Source organism: Neoarius graeffei, chromosome 21 (genome assembly GCF_027579695.1).
Source record: "Neoarius graeffei isolate fNeoGra1 chromosome 21, fNeoGra1.pri, whole genome shotgun sequence".
In the NCBI taxonomy this organism is placed as follows: domain Eukaryota; kingdom Metazoa; phylum Chordata; class Actinopteri; order Siluriformes; family Ariidae; genus Neoarius; species Neoarius graeffei.
Genome location: NC_083589.1, coordinates 63,217,821 through 63,237,057, shown reverse-complemented (window position 1 = coordinate 63,237,057; position 19,237 = coordinate 63,217,821). Strand labels below are relative to the sequence as shown.

Sequence of the window (19,237 nt, the reverse complement as noted above, 5' to 3'; positions counted from 1 at the left end):
TGTCTTTACTTTTTTCAGCCAAGCTGCTTTTGATTTTGGAGATCTTCTGAAGCTCTTAATACGTGAAGAGACTCTGGATCACTGAGGAAACAGAAATACAGCAGAGATGTACACTTCTGTAACACACACCTATTTTTAACAAGCTGCCATTTTGCGGCGAGGATTTTTTGGATGTTGTTCGGTTTAACTTGAAGAGATCATCAGAAAGAAAGCAGACACACTACAGAACACATTGCTGTCTTTATTAGAGCCTCAACCGGCAATAATACTGAAAAACGTCAACTCAGAACAGATGGTGGCAACCCACGGCTTTTTTTGTGTGTGTAAGAGTACATTAACTCTCGGTTTTTAAAATGTGGCATGAATAACATCAATAAAAGGGGAAAAAAGAAATATACAACTTATATTACACTGTGTTATGAACAAAATATAAATCTATACCTCTATGTTATATTTACATAATTATCTTTTAGCGATTTTTCAAGTTGAGATGGTAGGATTTTTAAAAAGAATGCGCGTGTGTGTGTGTGTGTGTGTGTGTGTGTGTGTGTTAGTTTTAATTTTCACTTCTGTTTTGAGCTCCACCCATGACTTTGATTGTCTTATCTGTTATTATTCATAGCAAAAATGTCATGCTTTAGATATAATAAATGATTGACAGCTTTCGACCCTGTCCTTCATTCTGTGTCTGATTGTAAAGGGTCCTGATTGTGATTGAAACAATAACAATAACAACAACAACAACAATAATAATAATAATAATAATTAATAATAATAATAATAATAATAATAATACACAACAGGATGGAAACGTTAACGTCATGATTTTAAAACGTTCGGGCATGGTGTGGAGCTAAAACAAATCCATCATGGCATCCTGTAGAGATTAGATATCTGATATGAGACACTCGGTGGAGCATCACTGATTAAAAAACAACAAAAAAAACCAACTAAACAAACAAAAATAATAAAACCATGAGCTTCTTCAGATTTAACATATCCAGACTGAAGGACTGTGTAAAAAATATGTTTTTTTTTTTTTTTTTGGGACCAGTGAGGTTCCTCCGAGTCTCAAATCCCAGTAAACACGCTGAACGTCTTCATCGTCTGATATCAGGGTTTTGAAAAATGTGAATCATTGAGAAAACAAGGAGGAATGAAAGAGATAGAAAATTTCACATTGTACATAAAACCATTAGAAATAATAACAACAATAATAATAAAAAATACAAAAAAGTGATATTCTTCGTGTTTTTTTTTCTTTCTTTCTCTGAATGTCCAGAGTCCTAGTGCTTTCAGAAACGGGTTCAGGAGTTCATGATGACAAAAAACAAAAACAAAAAAATCCTTCATTTCAGCAGTTCATTGTGATAATTTCTGAGATTCACCAGCATTGAAACAGGATTAATAAACTCAAAATAAATCAATTTAAAAAAGGTAAAGCACAGAGTAATTAGATCTACAAACCTACCAGCTAAATATAACAGTGCTTTATAAAGCAGTCTTTTTTATAATGTAAATAATAAAAAAACAACAACCAAGAAGAAGAAGAAGAGAAAAATAAATTATACTATACATAACTTACTAAGGAAAAAAAATACCCAAACAAGCTGACAATCTTTATAATTATTGTTAATAATATTATTTTTTACACTAGAGGCAGTCTGAATATATATAAAAAATTAAAATACAGTATTCAAATACAAAATAAAACATTTCGACATGCAGAGAGTGAAAACTCCAAGCGCTCGCTCCTCCTTCAAACAGCCACGATTCTGACAGCAGAGTGACGGAAAATAAAAATCAGCAGAAATAAATGGAAAAAAAACATGCAGGGCAGGACACACGATACAAGAGCACAGACCTCACTGCGTCAGTACCTTATGCTTTTTTATTAAAATAAAAAAAAAATAGAGGGGGCGGGGCTGTAGGAGTGGAACTGTGAGATCAGGTGTCGACCAATCAGGATGCTCGGAGAGTGTGGCGTGTTGCAGTGGAGATGAGGATGATGAGGATGATGAGATGGCGCTTGAGTGTAGTGAGATAGCTATCAGTCAAAGCATTGCCGTGGCAACCCGGTCCCTATCAGGCAACAGGAAGTAAAGTGATAAGAGTAATGTTGTGTGGAAGGGCGGAGTGAGGAGAATTAAAGGAAGGGATATCAATGAGGGGTTAATTACACACACACACACACACACACACACACACACACACACACACACACACACACACAATTCCTCAGTGCTCTGGAGGTTTCCTTGCTTAAGCATAATGTGGGCGTCTATAAAAGCCCTCCATCATTCTCTCTCTCTCTGTTCAGTGCCAAACTCTCGTCTACGGAGATTTTCCCTCTCACATGTTCTCCATCTCTGTTTCTCTTGGAACCGTGAGGCTCTGCGTTCTCCATAATGGCAAAAACAGTCTGTTTAGATACAGAACCGAGGGAGCGAGACGGAGTGCAGAGGCTGGATCTCTATTTTGCAGTTTGTGCGTTCTCACAGGAACACGATGCTTTTATTTCCATCCTGCTGCCTCGCATTAGGCCTATTCATGGATTGCAATGTGTGTGTGTGTGTGTGTGTGTGTGTGTGTAATTTAATAAAAACTGATCTGAACAGTGTATACGGGTCACTGGATTTCATAAGTGCTGGAAAAAAGTGTACATGAGCAAAACGCAGCCTTCAAACTCCGTCCATTCATGCATGAAAAAAAGTGTGTGTGTGAGAGAGAGAGAGAGAGAGAGAGAGAGAGAGAGAGACAGAGATACAGGATTCAGCAAAGGGGTTTAACACCTAACACAAGCAGGAAATCCTTAAAAATAAAACAAAAATAATCAAAAGTAAAATGTTACTCCTATCTGGTGCTTTTTTTTTAAAACGTCAAAACCAGGAAAATAAAAGTTTTTTTCTTTCCTTTTATCTCTATTAAAACCGTAAGCACAAAAACAACAAATCACATTCACAAGCCACTTGTTGGCACCGTGTACCTGAGTGAGAATATTATAGAACCCAGAAAAAAGTCTCTTTATAGACGAGCAGGTCCACTGTTTTAAAGTGACAGGCCAACGAACAGGTCCTGTTTTTTTTTTAAAATTATTTTCATAAGTTTTGTTTGTGTGTGTGTGTGTGTGTGTGTGTGTATGTGTGTGTGTGTGTGTGAGAGAGAGAGAGAGAGAGAGAGAGAGAGAGAGAGAGAAAGTTTCCTTATCATATCATGTCATATCTTCCTTCCTGTAGCTTACTGGAGATGTGTTCGCTCGTGCCATCCGATGTTCTTGTTTAATGTAACAGTTACTCTGATGCGTCCTGTGCTTTACTGCTGCTGGTATCAGGGAGGAGGGCGGGGGGATGTGGGCGTGGCTCTTTCTGAGTCCTGATTGGATGGAACAGAGGCAGGGAGGCAGGACAGGATAAGAAACCAGGGATCAGCTCCAGAAAAAAAGAGTGCTTTTATTTTTTTTTAATTTACTGTGCGACGTGGTTTTCGCTGTCGCTGCCGAAGTCTCCATCCTCATCCTCGTAATCAAAATCGTCGTAGGCGTCGCCGTTGCTCTCGTCCATCCGGAGCACCTCCTCCTTGATTCGGGGCTCATCCCCTTTGCTGATGCTGAGGTACGAGGGTGGGCCGGTGGGCGGAGCCGGCTCGGGGCTGCTGGACATGCTCGAGTGCTCGGATGGCATCTGAGGAGACGGCATACCAGCCATGGAGAGAGCGCCGGGGTAGACCACGCCCCCTGAGGAGAGCGGTAACTGGGCCTGCTGCCTGTAACACACACACACACACACACACACACACACACACACACGCAGAGTTAACAACATTATTTTATTACTTTTATTTGCACATTCTCGTTAATCCTTTTTATGATATATATAGTTTTAATATTGTTACTAATTATTTTCTTCTTTCAGTCACTGCTGTTATTTATTGCTTTATTACTATTTGCTTATTTTATTATTTTTTATTTCTACTTTTTTGTTCCTGACACTGTAATAATAATAATAATAATAATAATAATAATAATAGGAGTCATCATAAAAATGGGTGTAATTATTGATATAGTTTCTGAAAGGAGACATTTATTTATGATTTATGGAAGCAGTGTTCAGCATCGGAGCTGTAACTTTTCTTTCTGACCATTTTTATTTCTTATTAACTTCAAGATATATACAGTTCTGTGCAAAAGTCTGAGGCTCAAATAAAGAAATGCTGTTGACCAAAAACGGCTTAAAAATAATGAAATGTTTCAACATTAAAAAATACTACAAACAGTAATCAGTGAGCCGTAATAAATGTCATAATAAAGTCAGTATTTGGTGTGAGGCGACCCTTTGCTTTAAAATAAAAAAATCTCCGTCTGAGGTCCAGTGAGGTCAGTTTTATGTGGAAATGATCTGTAGGTTTTCCTGAGCATCTTACAGAACCAGCCACAGTTCTTCTGCACACTTTGACTGTCACACTCACTTCTTCATTTTACACCAAAACCCAGCAGCCTTCATTATGCTTTCTTTTTTCATCTGAAAAGTCTCTCTTATGGAATATGATGCTCAGATATAAACTTTTTTTTCTGTAACATTTAATTTTGTGCTGGAAAACAAACGTTTGGACTCTAAAATGTTTTTGTACCGACTCAATAATGTCCTGTCCTTCCCTTTTCCACACCAAGTGGCACATCGGGGGGGGCACCGATCTCCATTTCACAGCCCTCAGCCTCTCGCCTATTACATAGCTAGGGTTACAGAGGGGGGCGGGTCCTCCGGTAACCACGAGAGTTTGACTCCCCACTCGCATCTGTATTGCAGCGTGCCTTGCCAGATGGTAGTAGGTACCATTTTTATGATGGTCTTTGGTATGACCCGACCGTGAATAGAACTCACGATCTCCCGATTGAGAGGCGGACACGCTACCACTAGGCCACTAGCCAGTGACTCAATAATGTAGGAGTCATAAAATAGAAATCTATAAGTGTGGATGAAAAAAATAGGGGGGCTAAAATTTTGCACAGTGCCGTGTGTATATATTCACAAAGGTGGAAGTGAGAAGAGGAACGCAGTGGTTTTGTGGATGCTCCAGAACATTAAATGGAAATGCTGTGTTGTGTTGGGAGGTTGTCGTGGGGCAGTGGGGCAGTGAGGGCAGTGAAAGCAGTGGGGCAGTGAGAGCAGTGGGGCAGTGAAAGCAGTGGGGCAGTGAGAGCAGTGGGGCAGTGAGAGCAGTGGGGCAGTGAGAGCAGTGGGGCAGTGAAAGCAGTGGGGCAGTGAAGGCAGTGAGGGCAGTGAGAGCAGTGGGGCGGTGAGGGCAGTGGGGCAGTGAAAGCAGTGGGGCAGTGAGGGCAGTGAAAGCAGTGGGGCAGTGAGGGCAGTGAGAGCAGTGGGGCAGTGAGAGCAGTGGGGCAGTGAGAGCAGTGGGGCAGTGAGGGCAGTGGGGCAGTGAAAGCAGTGGGGCAGTGAAGGCAGTGAGGGCAGTGAGAGCAGTGGGGCGGTGAGGGCAGTGGGGCAGTGAAAGCAGTGGGGCAGTGAGGGCAGTGAAAGCAGTTGGTCAGTGAGGGCAGTGAGAACAGTGGGGCGGTGAGGGCAGTGACAGCAGTGGGGCGGTGAGAGCAGTGGGGCGGTGAGGGCAGTGGGGCGGTGAGGGCAGTGAGAGCAGTGGGGCAGTGAGAGCAGTGGGGCGGTGAGGGCAGTGGGGCAGTGAGGGCAGTGAGAGCAGTGGGGCAGTGAGAGCAGTGGGGCAGTGAAAGCAGTGGGGCAGTGAGGGCAGTGAAAGCAGTGGGGCAGTGAGGGCAGTGGGGCAGTGAGGGCAGTGAGAGCAGTGGGGCAGTGAGGGCAGTGGGGCAGTGAGAGCAGTGTGGCAGTGAGAGCAGTGGGGCAGTGAGAGCAGTGGGGTAGTGAGGCAGTGAGGGAAGTGAGAGCAGTGGGGCAGTGAGGGCAGTGAGAGCAGTGGGGCAGTGAGAGCAGTGGGGCAGTGAGGGCAGTGAAAGCAGTGGGGCAGTGAGGGCAGTGGGGCAGTGAGGGCAGTGAGAGCAGTGGGGCAGTGAGGCAGTGAAAGCAGTGGGGCAGTGAGGGCAGTGAGAGCAGTGAGGGCAGTGGGGCAGTGAGAACAGTGGGGCAGTGAGGGGAGTGAGAGCAGTGAGGGCAGTGGGGCAGTGAGGGCAGTGGGGCAGTGAGAACAGTGGGGCAGTGAGGGGAGTGAGAGCAGTGAGGGCAGTGAGAGCAGTGGGGCAGTGAGGGCAGTGGGGCAGTGAGGGCAGTGAGAGCAGTGGGGTAGTGAGGCAGTGAGGGAAGTGAGAGCAGTGAGGCAGTGGGGCAGTGAGGGCAGTGAGAGCAGTGGGGCAGTGAGAGCAGTGGGGCAGTGAGGGCAGTGGGGCAGTGAGGGCAGTGTGGGCAGTGGGGCAGTGAGAGCAGTGGGGCAGTGAGGGCAGTGAGGGCAGTGAGGCGGTGGGGCAGTGAGAGCAGTGGGGCAGTGAGGGAAGTGAGGGCAGTGAGGCAGTGGGGCAGTGAGAGCAGTGGGGCAGTGAGAGCAGTGGGGCAGTGAGAGCAGTGGGGCAGTGAGGGCAGTGAGGCGGTGGGGCAGTGAGAGCAGTGGGGCAGTGAGGGCAGTGAGGCGGTGGGGCAGTGAGAGCAGTGGGGCAGTGAGGGCAGTGAGGGAAGTGAGGGCAGTGAGGCAGTGGGGCAGTGAGAGCAGTGGGGCAGTGAGAGCAGTGGGGTAGTGAGGCAGTGAGGGAAGTGAGAGCAGTGGGGCAGTGAGGGCAGTGAGAGCAGTGGGGCAGTGAGGGCAGTGAGAGCAGTGGGGCAGTGAGAGCAGTGGGGCAGTGAGGGCAGTGAGAGCAGTGGGGTAGTGAGGCAGTGAGGGAAGTGAGAGCAGTGGGGCAGTGAGGGCAGTGAGAGCAGTGGGGTAGTGAGGCAGTGAGGGAAGTGAGAGCAGTGGGGCAGTGAGGGCAGTGAGAGCAGTGGGGCAGTGAGAGCAGTGGGGCAGTGAGGGCAGTGAGGGCAGTGTGGGCAGTGGGGCAGGGAGAGCAGTGGGGCAGTGAGGCGGTGGGGCAGTGAGGCGGTGGGGCAGTGAGAGCAGTGGGGCAGTGAGGCAGTGAAGGCAGTGTGGCAGTGAAGGCAGTGGGGCAGTGAGGGCAGTGAGGGCAGTGAGAGCAGTGGGGTAGTGAGGGCAGTGAGAGCAGTGGGGCAGTGAGAGCAGTGGGGCAGTGAGGGCAGTGGGGCAGTGAAAGCAGTGGGGCAGTGAGGGCAGTGGGGCAGTGAGGGCAGTGGGGCAGTGAAAGCAGTGGGGCAGTGAGGGTAGTGGGGCAGTGAGGGCAGTGAGAGCAGTGGGGCAGTGAGGGCAGTGAGAACAGTGGGGTAGTGAGAGCAGTGGGGCAGTGAGGGCAGTGAGAGCAGTGGGGCAGTGAGAGCAGTGGGGCAGTGAGGGCAGTGGGGCAGTGAAAGCAGTGGGGCAGTGAGGGCAGTGAAGGCAGTGTGGTCAGTGTGGCAGTGAGGGCAGTGAGGCAGTGTGGTCAGTGTGGCAGTGAGAGCAGTGAGGCAGTGTGGTCAGTGAGGGCAGTGTGGTCAGTGTGGCAGTGAGGCAGTGTGGTCAGTGTGGCAGTGAGGGCAGTGTGGCAGTGAGGTAGTGAGGGCAGTGAGGCAGTGAAGGCAGTGTGGCCAGTGTGGCAGTGAGGCAGTGAGGGCAGTGTGGTCAGTGAGGTCAGTGTGGTCAGTGTGGCAGTGTGGTCAGTGTGGCAGTGGGGCAGTGAGGGCAGTGGGGCAGTGAGGGCAGTGTGGTCAGTGTGGCAGTGAGGGCAGTGAGGCAGTGTGGTCAGTGAGGCAGTGAAGGCTGTGTGGTCAGTGTGGCAGTGAGGGCAGTGGGGCAGTGAAGGCAGTGTGGGCAGTGGGGCAGTGAAGGTAGTGAGGCAGTGTGGTCAGTGAGGCAGTGAAGGCAGTGTGGTGAGTGTGGCAGTGAGGGCAGTGAGGCAGTGTGGTCAGTGAGGGCAGTGAAGGCAGTGTGGTCAGTGTGGCAGTGTGGGCAGTGAGGCAGTGGGGCAGTGTGGCAGTGTGGTCAGTGTGGCAGTGAGGGCAGTGTGGCAGTGAAGGCAGTGTGGTCAGTGTGGCAGTGAGGTCAGTGTGGCAGTGAGGGCAGTGTGGCAGTGAGGCAGTGGGGCAGTGTGGTCAGTGTGGCAGTGGGGCAGTGTGGTCAGTGAGGCAGTGGGGCAGTGTGGCAGTGAGGTCAGTGTGGCAGTGAGGGCAGTGTGGCAGTGAGGCAGTGGGGCAGTGTGGCAGTGAGGGCAGTGTGGCAGTGAGGCAGTGTGGTCAGTGAGGCAGTGAAGGCAGTGTGGTGAGTGTGGCAGTGAGGGCAGTGTGGCAGTGTGGTCAGTGAGGGCAGTGAAGGCAGTGTGGTGAGTGTGGCAGTGAGGCAGTGTGGTCAGTGAGGCAGTGAAGGCAGTGTGGTGAGTGTGGCAGTGAGGGCAGTGAGGCAGTGTGGTCAGTGTGGCAGTGTGGGCAGTGAGGCAGTGGGGCAGTGTGGTCAGTGTGGCAGTGAGGGCAGTGTGGCAGTGAGGGCAGTGTGGCAGTGAGGCAGTGGGGCAGTGTGGTCAGTGTGGCAGTGAGGCAGTGGGGCAGTGTGGTCAGTGTGGCAGTGAGGTCAGTGTGGCAGTGAGGGCAGTGTGGCAGTGAGGCAGTGGGGCAGTGTGGTCAGTGTGGCAGTGAGGTCAGTGTGGTCAGTGTGGCAGTGAGGGCAGTGTGGCAGTGAGGGCAGTGTGGTAGTGAGGGCAGTGAGGCAGTGAAGGCAGTGTGGCCAGTGTGGCAGTGAGGCAGTGAGGGCAGTGTGGTCAGTGTGGCAGTGAGGGCAGTGTGGCAGTGAGGCAGTGAGGTCAGTGTGGCAGTGAGGCAGTGGGGCAGTGTGGCAGTGAGGAGAAGGGTTCATGACTTCGGTGCAGGTAATAAAGTGGATTTGAGCATCTCACCCCACAGTGAAGTATTGACGCATCTCCTGCCTGCGGCTGCGCATGATGGCCTTGTACTCGCCGATACGCAGCTTCTTGCCGTCCACCAGACAGGTGCGCTTGGGGCGGGGCTTGTACTTGTAGTCGGGGTATTTCTCCAGGTGCTGCTTGCTGAGACGCGCCTGCTCCTCGTAGTACGGCTGTTTCTCCAGATTAGTCATCGCCTTCCAGCGAGAACCTGGACACACACACACACACACACACACACACACACACACACACACACACACACACACACCTCTTTGCAATCAGACTTTTTCTTTTTTTTCAAACCTGGGCCATAAAGAGACATCACACCTCATTGTTTGGTTTAATGATCACCTTGAGTTGAAGTGATGTCAAATAGAGTGAGGGATTCTGCCCTCCTGTACCAGAGCACCCTCACACACACACACACACACACACACACACACACACACACACACACACACACACACGTTGATGTGCATCGTTATTCCAGGGGACAGCAGGTTAAGTGGGCCATTCACACACTCCATCTAATTACCAGAGCTCAATAAGAGTACCTGTGGCCTGTGCTGCTTATTCTCCATTAACACACACACGAGATTAATCCCACAGAGGGCAGTACATGTACATATTTATAGTGTAGGTATAAGTGTGTGTGTGTGTGTGTGTGTGTGTACTAGTCTGGGGTGAATTTACACTCTCCTACTGTGTGTTTAATGGGAAAAAGCTGTCAGCGTTGAGCCTGACACGCAGCCGGCGCTGCGCAAAAGGAGAAACTCCTTCTGTTAACAATTGAGCGAGCGGGAGCCTTATTAAAACCAGATTTCCCGGCGTTATAAAATGCTTAGGAGCTCTTTAAAATGTCAAACACAATCCCAGAGGTCTGGAGAAAATGTCAGACAGACTGGAGTGCTTGTTTAATGCATAATGAATTATATCATCATCGGCCTAGTCGGCTCTCCGGAGCGATTCATTAGGCAGCGGTTACACAATGCTGAGCGGGACCTCTCTCTCTCTCTCTGGGTCTTTCACCACATCTGTCTGTCGGTCTCTCTCTCTCTCTCTCTCTCTCTCCACATCTCTCTCTCCCACTCTCTCTCTATCTCTCTCTGGGTCTTTCTCTCGCCACATCTGTCTGTCGGTCTCTCTCTCTCTCTCTCTCTCTACATCTCTCTCTCCCTCTCTCTCTCTCTCTCTCTCTCTCTGGGTCTGTCTGTCTGTCTCTCTCCCTCTCTCTCAGTCTGTGTGTGTGTGTGTGTGAGGGGGCATGGGTGCTTGGCTGGATATATGATACTCTACTTGTCCTATAGATGGTTTTCACATGACGTCACAGAGTCGGGGATTCCCTAGTGGCGGCCATCTTGCGGGTCAAGCTTACCGTACGGGTGACTGAGCACACATTGTAACACGCGAGTACAAAGTCTTCAAAAGAACCCAAGCAGGCTATTTAAAGCTAGCAATTGTGCACACCTGTTGTATTCACAGCTGTCGTAATAGGTCAGATGATGACATCAAGCGGAGCTTTTATGGAATTCCCACTGTACGGGAGCACGAAGGCGAGCAAACAAAGAAACTCAGCATACAAAGGAGAAATCTATGGCTTGCGAGAATCTACTGCAAGGATTATCAGCCTTCCAAACACAGCAAAGTCTGCTCCGATCATTTTATAAGTGGTAAGTTGTTTAAATAAACAATCAATTGTGTTTAAGTTTGTTTTTGGAAACCAAAACATCATGTGAACAATCTCTGGAGAATGCCTAACTGGAACCGCTGAGTGTACATTTACATTGTAATGTACACTTAATATCGCTCGTTTGTCACGTTTCTATTTGAAACTTGTCACTTCACTCACGCAAGGGTCATTTTTGAAAAACATTTTAGGTCTATTCTGTATGATTTGATTTGTGTTTGGGATGCAAACAGCGCGCCTTTTGGCGGATGCCTCCTGAATCGCGCAGATCCGATTTTTTTTTTTTAGGGGGGGGTGTTGGAGTGTCTGATTATAATTTCAAAGTAAATTCTGTATTAAAATTACTAAATAAGCAAATCCGTTACAGTCCATGAAACAGGAAGTATAAGGATGAGAAAAAAAACAGTTTAAATTGGAAAGCTGCGCACATTTGTGCAGCCTGAGCGGTGTGCAGGACTGCAAATGTGCGCAGCTTTCCGATTTAAACTGTTTTTTCTCATCCTTATACTTCCTGTTTCATGGACTGTAATGGATTTGCTTATTTAGTAATTTTAATACAGAATTTACTTTGAAATTATAATCAGACACTCCAACGCCCCCCCTAAAAAAAAAAAAAAATCGGATCTGCGCGATTCAGGCGGCATCCGCCAAAAGGCGCGCTGTGAATATATAAAGTTGTATATATCAGACAGCCTTTAAAGTTTGATGAAGTCAGTTTCAGGCTTTGGCAGTTTCAGGCTTTGGCAGCCCTGCATAGTCACTTGAAAATGCATCTTTGTCCACTTTGTAGGGGTCAATTCCCCCAATCAAGGCCAGTTTGGCTGCATACCGTTGTCGTGAGATGTCGTCTAATGTATCTATATACTTCTGTTTGCTTGATTTTGCCGACATTGATCTTTATTTTAGAAAACTGACTATATAACTTCATAAATTCGTCTGAGATAACGTAGCCAGTAGTGGCGATGGTCCGTTTTGTTTGCCCCCAAGATGGCGGCTGGGGGGCGTTCCCCGGAATGCCGTGACGTCAGTGAAAACTATCTATAGGAACTAAAGCATAGCCATAACTCCACCCCTACATGTATATTTAAACACAACTGGCCAATGAGAACTGATGGAGCAAATCTTTTAGGACACTCTCAGAAAATAAAGTCCATTACTGTACCTTTAGGGGTACAGTGGCTCATCACTGGATCAGGACCCTCTGAGGTCCTTATTGGTAACTTTATATCCTGCTTGGGAACATATACAGTGGTGCTTGAAAGTTTGTGAATCCTTTAGAATTTTCTATATTTCTGCATAAATAAGACCTAACACATCATCAGATTTTCACACAAGTCCTAAAAGTAGATAAAGAGAACCCAGTTAAACAAATGAGACAAAAATATTATACTTGGTCATTTATTTATTGAGGAAAATGATCCAATATTACATATCTGTGAGTGGCAAAAGTATGTGAACCTTTGCTTTCAGTATCTGGTGTGACCCCCTTGTGCAGCAATAACTGCAACTAAACGTTTGCGGTAACTGTTGATCAGTCCTGCACACCGGCTTGGAGGAATTTTAGCCCGTTCCTCCGTACAGAACAGCTTCAACTCTGGGATGTTGGTGGGTTTCCTCACATGAACTGCTCGCTTCAGGTCCTTCCACAACATTTCCATTGGATTAAGGTCAGGACTTTGACTTGGTCATTCCAAAACATTCACTTTATTCTTCTTTAACCATTCTTTGGTAGAACGACTTGTGTGCTTAGGGTCGTTGTCTTGCTGCATGACCCATCTTCTCTTGAGATTCAGTTCATGGACAGATGTCCTGACATTTTCCTTTAGAATTTGCTGGTATAATTCAGAGTTCATTGTTCCATCAATGATGGCAAGCCGTCCTGGCCCAGATGCAGCAAAACAGGCCAAAACCATGATACTACCACCACCATGTTTCACAGATGGGATAAGGTTCTTATGCTGGAATGCAGTGTTTTCCTTTCTCCAAACATAACGCTTCTCATTTAAACCAAAAAGTTCTATTTTGGTCTCATCCGTCCACAAAACATTTTTCCAATAGCCTTCTGGCTTTCCATGTGATCTTTAGCAAACTGCAGATGAGCAGCAATGTTCTTTTTTTTTGGACTGGATTGGAAGAGTACTTCCGGGTTGACGCACTTCCTGGTTCCTGAGTTGTTTGCGCCGAGTTCTTTTTTCCCGCGAGTGCCGGCGTTAATTACTAATTCTTTTTTAACTTTTTTCTACAAATAAATTTCCAGTATCCTCTTCATTTTTATTGTACTGTCGCTTTCCTTTTTGTACTTTTCACTTTCGCTTTCCTTTTTCCGGTTTTTCTCTTTCTTTTTTTGGAAGAATGCCGAGACCGGAAGCTTTCTTTTTCTCTCCTCCTGTGTAAAGACCACAAGCGGAGGCCAGCCACATCTGATCTGCTTTAATATCAACAGATCTTCGTTTAAGGTACGTGAATCTTTTCATCACGGCACACCTTCTGCCTGTTCAGTGTGCTGAGTGCAGGATGTTTAGTCATTCTTCCTCCATCGCTAGCGATAGCTTTATTAGCTTTATTTGTGATAAGTGCAGATTAGTTAGCTCTCTGACGGAGAAGATTACAGTGCTAGAAGCGCGTGTCCAGGCTTTAGAGAAGGTCAGTGAGCGTGAGAACAGTGTAGTTTCTGTAGGGGAAAGTCTGGATGCCCTAGGTGGAGTTAGTAATCCCCCAACTCCGGCATTAGAGCCCTTACAGCGGGGCAAATGGGTGACGGCTCGGCGGCATAAGCGTAGAGCCAAAGCTACCGCTGAGGCTCGCCCACAGGAGCACCACTCCTCTCCGCGTCACGTGCCGAACAGGTTTACTCTCCTTAGTGATGCACCCACTGAGAAACCTGAAAGAGCTCTGTTTATAGGGGACTCTATCATACGGCACGTGAAATTAGCTCAGCCTTTAGGGGCACCAGCAGCTTTAGTCAGGTGTATACTGGGAGCCAGGGTGACGGACATAGCAGGTAATCTTAGGGTCCTAGGCAAGCACAGGTTCTCAAAGATAGTTATCCATGCAGGAGCTAATGATATACGCCTTCGTCAGTCTGAGGTTACTAAGAGTAACTTTGTAGAGGTGTTTAAATTAGCGAAGGCGATGTCCGATGCTGTAGTATGCTCTGGCCCCATCCCAATGCGGCGTGGCGATGTAGCTTACAGCAGGTTATGGTCGCTGAACTGCTGGCTGTCCAGGTGGTGCTCTGAAAACAGTGTGGGCTTTATAGATAATTGGGCTAATTTTGAGGGCACTGCTGGCCTGTTAGGGCGGGACGGTATCCATCCCACTCGGGAAGGTGCTGCTCTCATTTCCTGCAGCATAGGTCATAGTCTCAGAACAGGCCTAGTTAATTTCTGACAATCCAGAGCCAAGGCCAGGGAGCAGACGAACAGGCTAAACCGACTGTCTGCTAGCTGCACAGAGTCGTCACTCAGGGTCCACTACATCGAGACTGTGTCTGTTCCCCGAGCTCAACAAAAAGGTAGAAATACTCAGAGAGTTTGTTCCAGTAACCTAATCAATATAAAATTAGATCATACTGACTGTACAGCTGCTGCCAGCACCTTTGATCTAAAGGTGGGGCTATTAAATATTAGATCTCTTACATCTAAAGCGCTAATGGTTAATGAACTCATTACTGATCAGGAGTTTAATGTACTTTGTTTAACTGAAACATGGATTAAGCCAAATGAATATATAGCATTAAATGAAGCGAGTCCTCCTGGATACAGTTATATACACCAGCCTCGTCTAACTGGCAGAGGAGGAGGCGTCGCGGTTATTTATAACGATTATCTAGGTGTAACACACAAACCTGGTTATAAATTTAATACATTTGAAGTTCTTCATACTCATATAATGTATGTAGCCTCGAAAACTAAGTCTACCCAGTTAATTCCATTGCTTATTATTTACAGGCCCCCGGGGCCATATTCTGAGTTTCTTTCTGAATTTGCAGATTTTATCTCAGATCTGGTTATTTCCTTAGACAAAGCTTTAGTTGTCAGAGATTTTAATATCCACTTCGATAACCCAGAAGACCCTTTAAAAACAGCGTTTGTGTCCATCTTAGATTCAGTCGGGATTAATCAGAATGTCATAGGACCGACCCATAATGGTGGTCACACCCTCGATCTAATACTAACATTCGGGTTAAACGTAGACAATACAGTCACACTTCCACAGTCTGAAGTTATCTCAGATCATTATCTCATCTCATTCAAAATATGTCTGAGTAATAATATATGCACCTCACCACGCTACTGTATTAAACATACTTTCACGTCAACTACTGCACAGAGCTTTATAAATGATCTCCCAGAGTTGTCAACTTTGATTGGGTCACTGTCAGCCCCTGCAGAACTTGATCAGGCAACTGAATGCTTAGAGTCAACATTCCGCCATACTTTAGATAATGTAGCTCCTCTAAAAAGGAAAATGGTCAGAGACAAAAAATTAGCACCCTGGTATAATGATGACACTCGCACATTAAAACAGACCACTCGAAAATTGGAACGTAAATGGCGTCAAAGAAAATTGGTAGTGTTCAAATTGGCGTGGAAGGAGAGCTTCCTGAAGTATAAAAAAGCTCTTAGTGCTGCGAGATCAACATATCTCTCCTCCCTAATAGAAGATAACAAAAATAATCCTAGATTCCTATTTAATACTGTAGCAAAATTAACCAGGAATAAGTCCACTATAGACACATGCACACCTGCAGTATGTAGTAGCAACGACTTCATGAATTTTTTAATGACAAAATTGAGAATATCCGACAAAAAATTCAAACTACTAATTTAAGGTCAGACAATGAAAGTAACCTTGTAGTTAACAATATAACTGTATCAGATCAGCAATTAGAATGTTTTACTCCCCTTAGAGAAACTGAATTACTTTCATTAATCTCGGCATCAAAAGCCTCAACTTGTGTACTAGATCCCTTACCTACACGCCTATTCAAACAGATAATACCTGAAGTAATTGAACCGCTTCTAAAAATAATAAATTCTTCTCTTACGATTGGCTATGTACCCAAATCCTTTAAACTAGCAGTTATCAAACCCCTGATTAAAAAACCTGACCTTGATCCCTGTCAGCTGTCCAATTATCGGCGGATATCAAACCTCCCCTTTATCTCCAAGATCCTTGAAAAAGCTGTGGCACAGCAGTTATGCTCATATTTACATAGGAATAACATCCATGAAATGTATCAGTCAGGATTTAGACCTCATCATAGCACAGAGACAGCTCTGGTTAAAGTAGTAAACGACCTACTGTTGGCGTCTGATCAGGGCTGTGTCTCGCTGCTTGTGTTGCTTGACCTTAGTACAGCATTTGATACCATTGATCATTCCATTCTTCTGGATAGACTAGAAAATGTTGTGGGAGTTAAGGGAACGGCCCTCTCCTGGCTCAGGTCTTATCTAACTGATCGTTATCAGTATGTTGATATAAATGGTGATATTTCTAGACGTACCGAGGTAAAGTTTGGTGTTCCACAAGGTTCTGGCTTGGGTCCACTGCTTTTTTCTCTATATATGTTACCTCTGGGCGATATTATTTGTAAACATTGTATTAGTTTCCACTGTTATGCTGATGACACACAGTTGTATGTCTCTGCAAAACCTGATGAGAGACACCAGCTTAATAGAATTGAGCAATGTGTGAAGGACATTAGACACTGGATGCTTATTAACTTCCTTCTCCTTAACTCTGACGAGACTGAAGTACTTGTACTCGGACCACATGCAGCTAGAAGTAAGTTTTCTGATTCCACAGTAACTCTGGATGGCCTTTCTGTTTCTTCACGTGCAGCAGTAAAAGACCTCGGAGTGATTATTGACCCCAGTCTTTCATTCGAAACTCACATTGATAACATTACCCAGATAGCTTTCTTTCATCTCAGAAATATTGCAAAGATAAGAAATTTAATGTCATTGCATGACGCAGAAAAACTAGTCCATGCTTTCGTTCCCTCCAGGTTGGATTATTGTAATGCCTTACTGTCTGGATGTTCCAATAAGTGCATAAACAAGCTCCAGTTAGTTCAAAATGCAGCAGCAAGAGTCCTTACTAGAACTAGAAAATATGACCCCATCACCCCTGTCTTATCCACACTGCATTGACTCCCAATCAAATTTCATATTGATTATAAAATACTACTATTGACCTTTAAAGCACTAAATGGTCTCGCACCACAGTACCTGAGTGAGCTTCTGCTCCTCTATGACCCGCCACGCCTACTTAGATCAAAAGGTGCAGGCTATCTGCTGGTACCTCGTATAGTGAAGGCTACATCAGGGGGTGGAGCCTTTTCTTACAAAGCCCCACAGTTATGGAACAGCCTTCCAAATAGTGTTTGGGAATCAGACACAGTCTCAGCGTTTAAGTCTCGGCTGAAAACAGATCTGTTTAGTCAAGCCTTGTGTTAATGGTGTTTATGAGGTAAAGGTGTAGATCTGGAGGGTCCTCAGACATAGAGTGTTGGTAAACTGGGATGTATGGATGCTGTCAGTCCCCACTCGCTTGCTCACTCGAGTTTGCTGACGGTGTAGTGGCTGCTGCTTTATGTCCCGGGGCCCCTCATGCCTGTGTTACCTTCTGGCTCTCCCCTTTTAGTTATGCTGTCATAGTTAGTTGCCGGAGTCCCTGCTTGTACTCAGTGCAATATGTATACTGCTCCTACTTATTCAGGTGACATTGGGCATACCTAACAACCTGCGTTTTCTTCCCCCCCTCACCCCAAATCTGTCCCTCTGAGTTACATGGAGTCAACAGGAAATCTTTTGGTGGAGAGGGTGGAGACCTCGACTGGCTATCGTAGCCTGCAGGGAATCGGCCGTCAGACTTCTGTCGCATGTCCCAGACCCGGTGAAATGTAACTGAATTGTCTTGGCCAGCCCTAAGGGTCCCATCTGCATCTGATCATTGCTGAGGAGTGTGCTCCCATCACCCAATCAAGCATCCAGCCAGAGCAGGTCATCATATATTTTTTACCATATTAACATGCCATTGTTGTGTGTTATGCCTGATGTCAAGACTCTCGTCTCTGTGAGCCTACCACACAGACTTAATACTTGTCATTTTTAGGGCATACCTAACATGTGTTTTCTTTCTCTCTCTCTTCCCCCCCCACCAATCTGTCCCTCTGAGTTACATGTTGGTCCTGGGATTGAGATGCTGGCCTCTTCTGCCCCTCAGGCCTGCTTGGTCCATCCTGATGCCCTGTGTCTGGTCGGAGTTTTATCGCATTGCTCCTGTGAAGGACGGCCCCATCAGGACAGTTGAGGGTTATACCTGGAGGACGCTCTGGACTCTTACAGTAATGCTTTTATGGCTGAGGACTACAGTTGTCTTGCTAACTTTAGGACTGCAGTTATCATGAACAGTTTTGCACTCAAGTTTCCATCAATGAAGAGTTTACAACATCAACGAAACTGTCCTCATGTTAAAACTGTTAATATTATAGTCAGGCTGTCTGTTGTTGCCCAAATGAGGATGGGTTCCCTTTTGAGTCTGGTTCCTCTCGAGGTTTCTTCCTCATGTCGTCTGAGGGAGTTTTTCCTTGCCACCGTCGCCACAGGCTTCATCATTGGGGATAGATTAGGGATAAAATTAGCTCATGTTTTAAGTCGTTAAAATTCTGTAAAGCCGCTTTGCGACAATGTTTATTGTTAAAAGCGCTATACAAATAAACTTGACTTGACTTGACTTTTTGGAGAGCAGTGGCTTTCTCTTTGTAGCACACCATTGTTGTTCAGTGTTCTCCTGATGGTGGACTCATGAACATTAACATTAGCCAATGTGAGAGAGGCCTTCAGTTGCTTAGAAGTTACCCTGGGGTCCTTTGTGACCTCGCCGACTATTACATGCCTTGTTCTTGGAGTGATCTTTGTTGGTCGACCACTCCTGGGGAGGGTAACAATGGTCTTGAATTTCCTCCATTTGTACACAATCTGTCTGACTGTGGATTGGTGGAGTCCAAACTCTTTAGAGATGGTTTTGTAACCTTTTCCAGCCTGATGAGCATCAACAACGCTTTTTCTGAGCTCCTCAGAAATCTCCTTTGTTCGTGCCATGATACACTTCCACAAACATGTGTTGTGAAGATCAGACTTTGATAGATCCCTGTTCTTTAAATAAAACAGGGTGCCCACTCACACCTGATTGTCATCCCATTGATTGAAAACACCTGACTCTAATTTCACCTTCAAATTAACTGCTAATCCTAGAGGTTCACATACTTTTGCCACTCACAGATATGTAATATTGGATCATTTTCCTCAGTAAATAAATGACCAAGTATAATATTTTTATCTCATTTGTTTAACTGGGTTCTCTTTATCTACTTTTAGGACTTGTATGAAAATCTGATGATGTTTTAGGTCATATTTATGCAGAAATATACAATATTCTAAAGGGTTCACAAACTTTCAAGCACCACTCTATTTCCCTTTCTGGCCCTAAAAAGTTACACATAGTTACTCTGAGGTCCAATAATGAGCCCTCAGGGGCATGTTAGTGTAGACTATACCTTGGGGTACAGAAATGGACTCCTACTGTACCCC

At 46.1% G+C, this 19,237-nt stretch overlaps 1 protein-coding gene across 10 annotated transcripts in view; it reads right to left on the bottom strand.

The window, feature by feature from the left end:
- Positions 1-221: 221 nt before the first annotated feature.
- The window catches only part of sox5 (SRY-box transcription factor 5), a 524,923-nt gene continuing 505,907 nt past the window's right edge, over positions 222-19,237 (bottom strand). For 8 of the 10 annotated variants that reach the window (XM_060903479.1, XM_060903480.1, XM_060903483.1 and 5 more), the window contains 3 exons: positions 8,942-9,158; positions 3,469-3,762; positions 222-3,372 (listed from right to left, as the gene is read on the bottom strand). In XM_060903479.1, coding sequence (XP_060759462.1) covers positions 3,291-3,372; positions 3,469-3,762; positions 8,942-9,158 — 593 coding nt within the window. In that variant the 3' untranslated portion in view covers positions 222-3,290. Of the gene's footprint in view, positions 3,763-8,941; positions 9,159-19,237 lie in introns of all 10 variants that reach the window. The other 2 variants (XM_060903481.1, XM_060903482.1) reach the window with 1 other exon arrangement.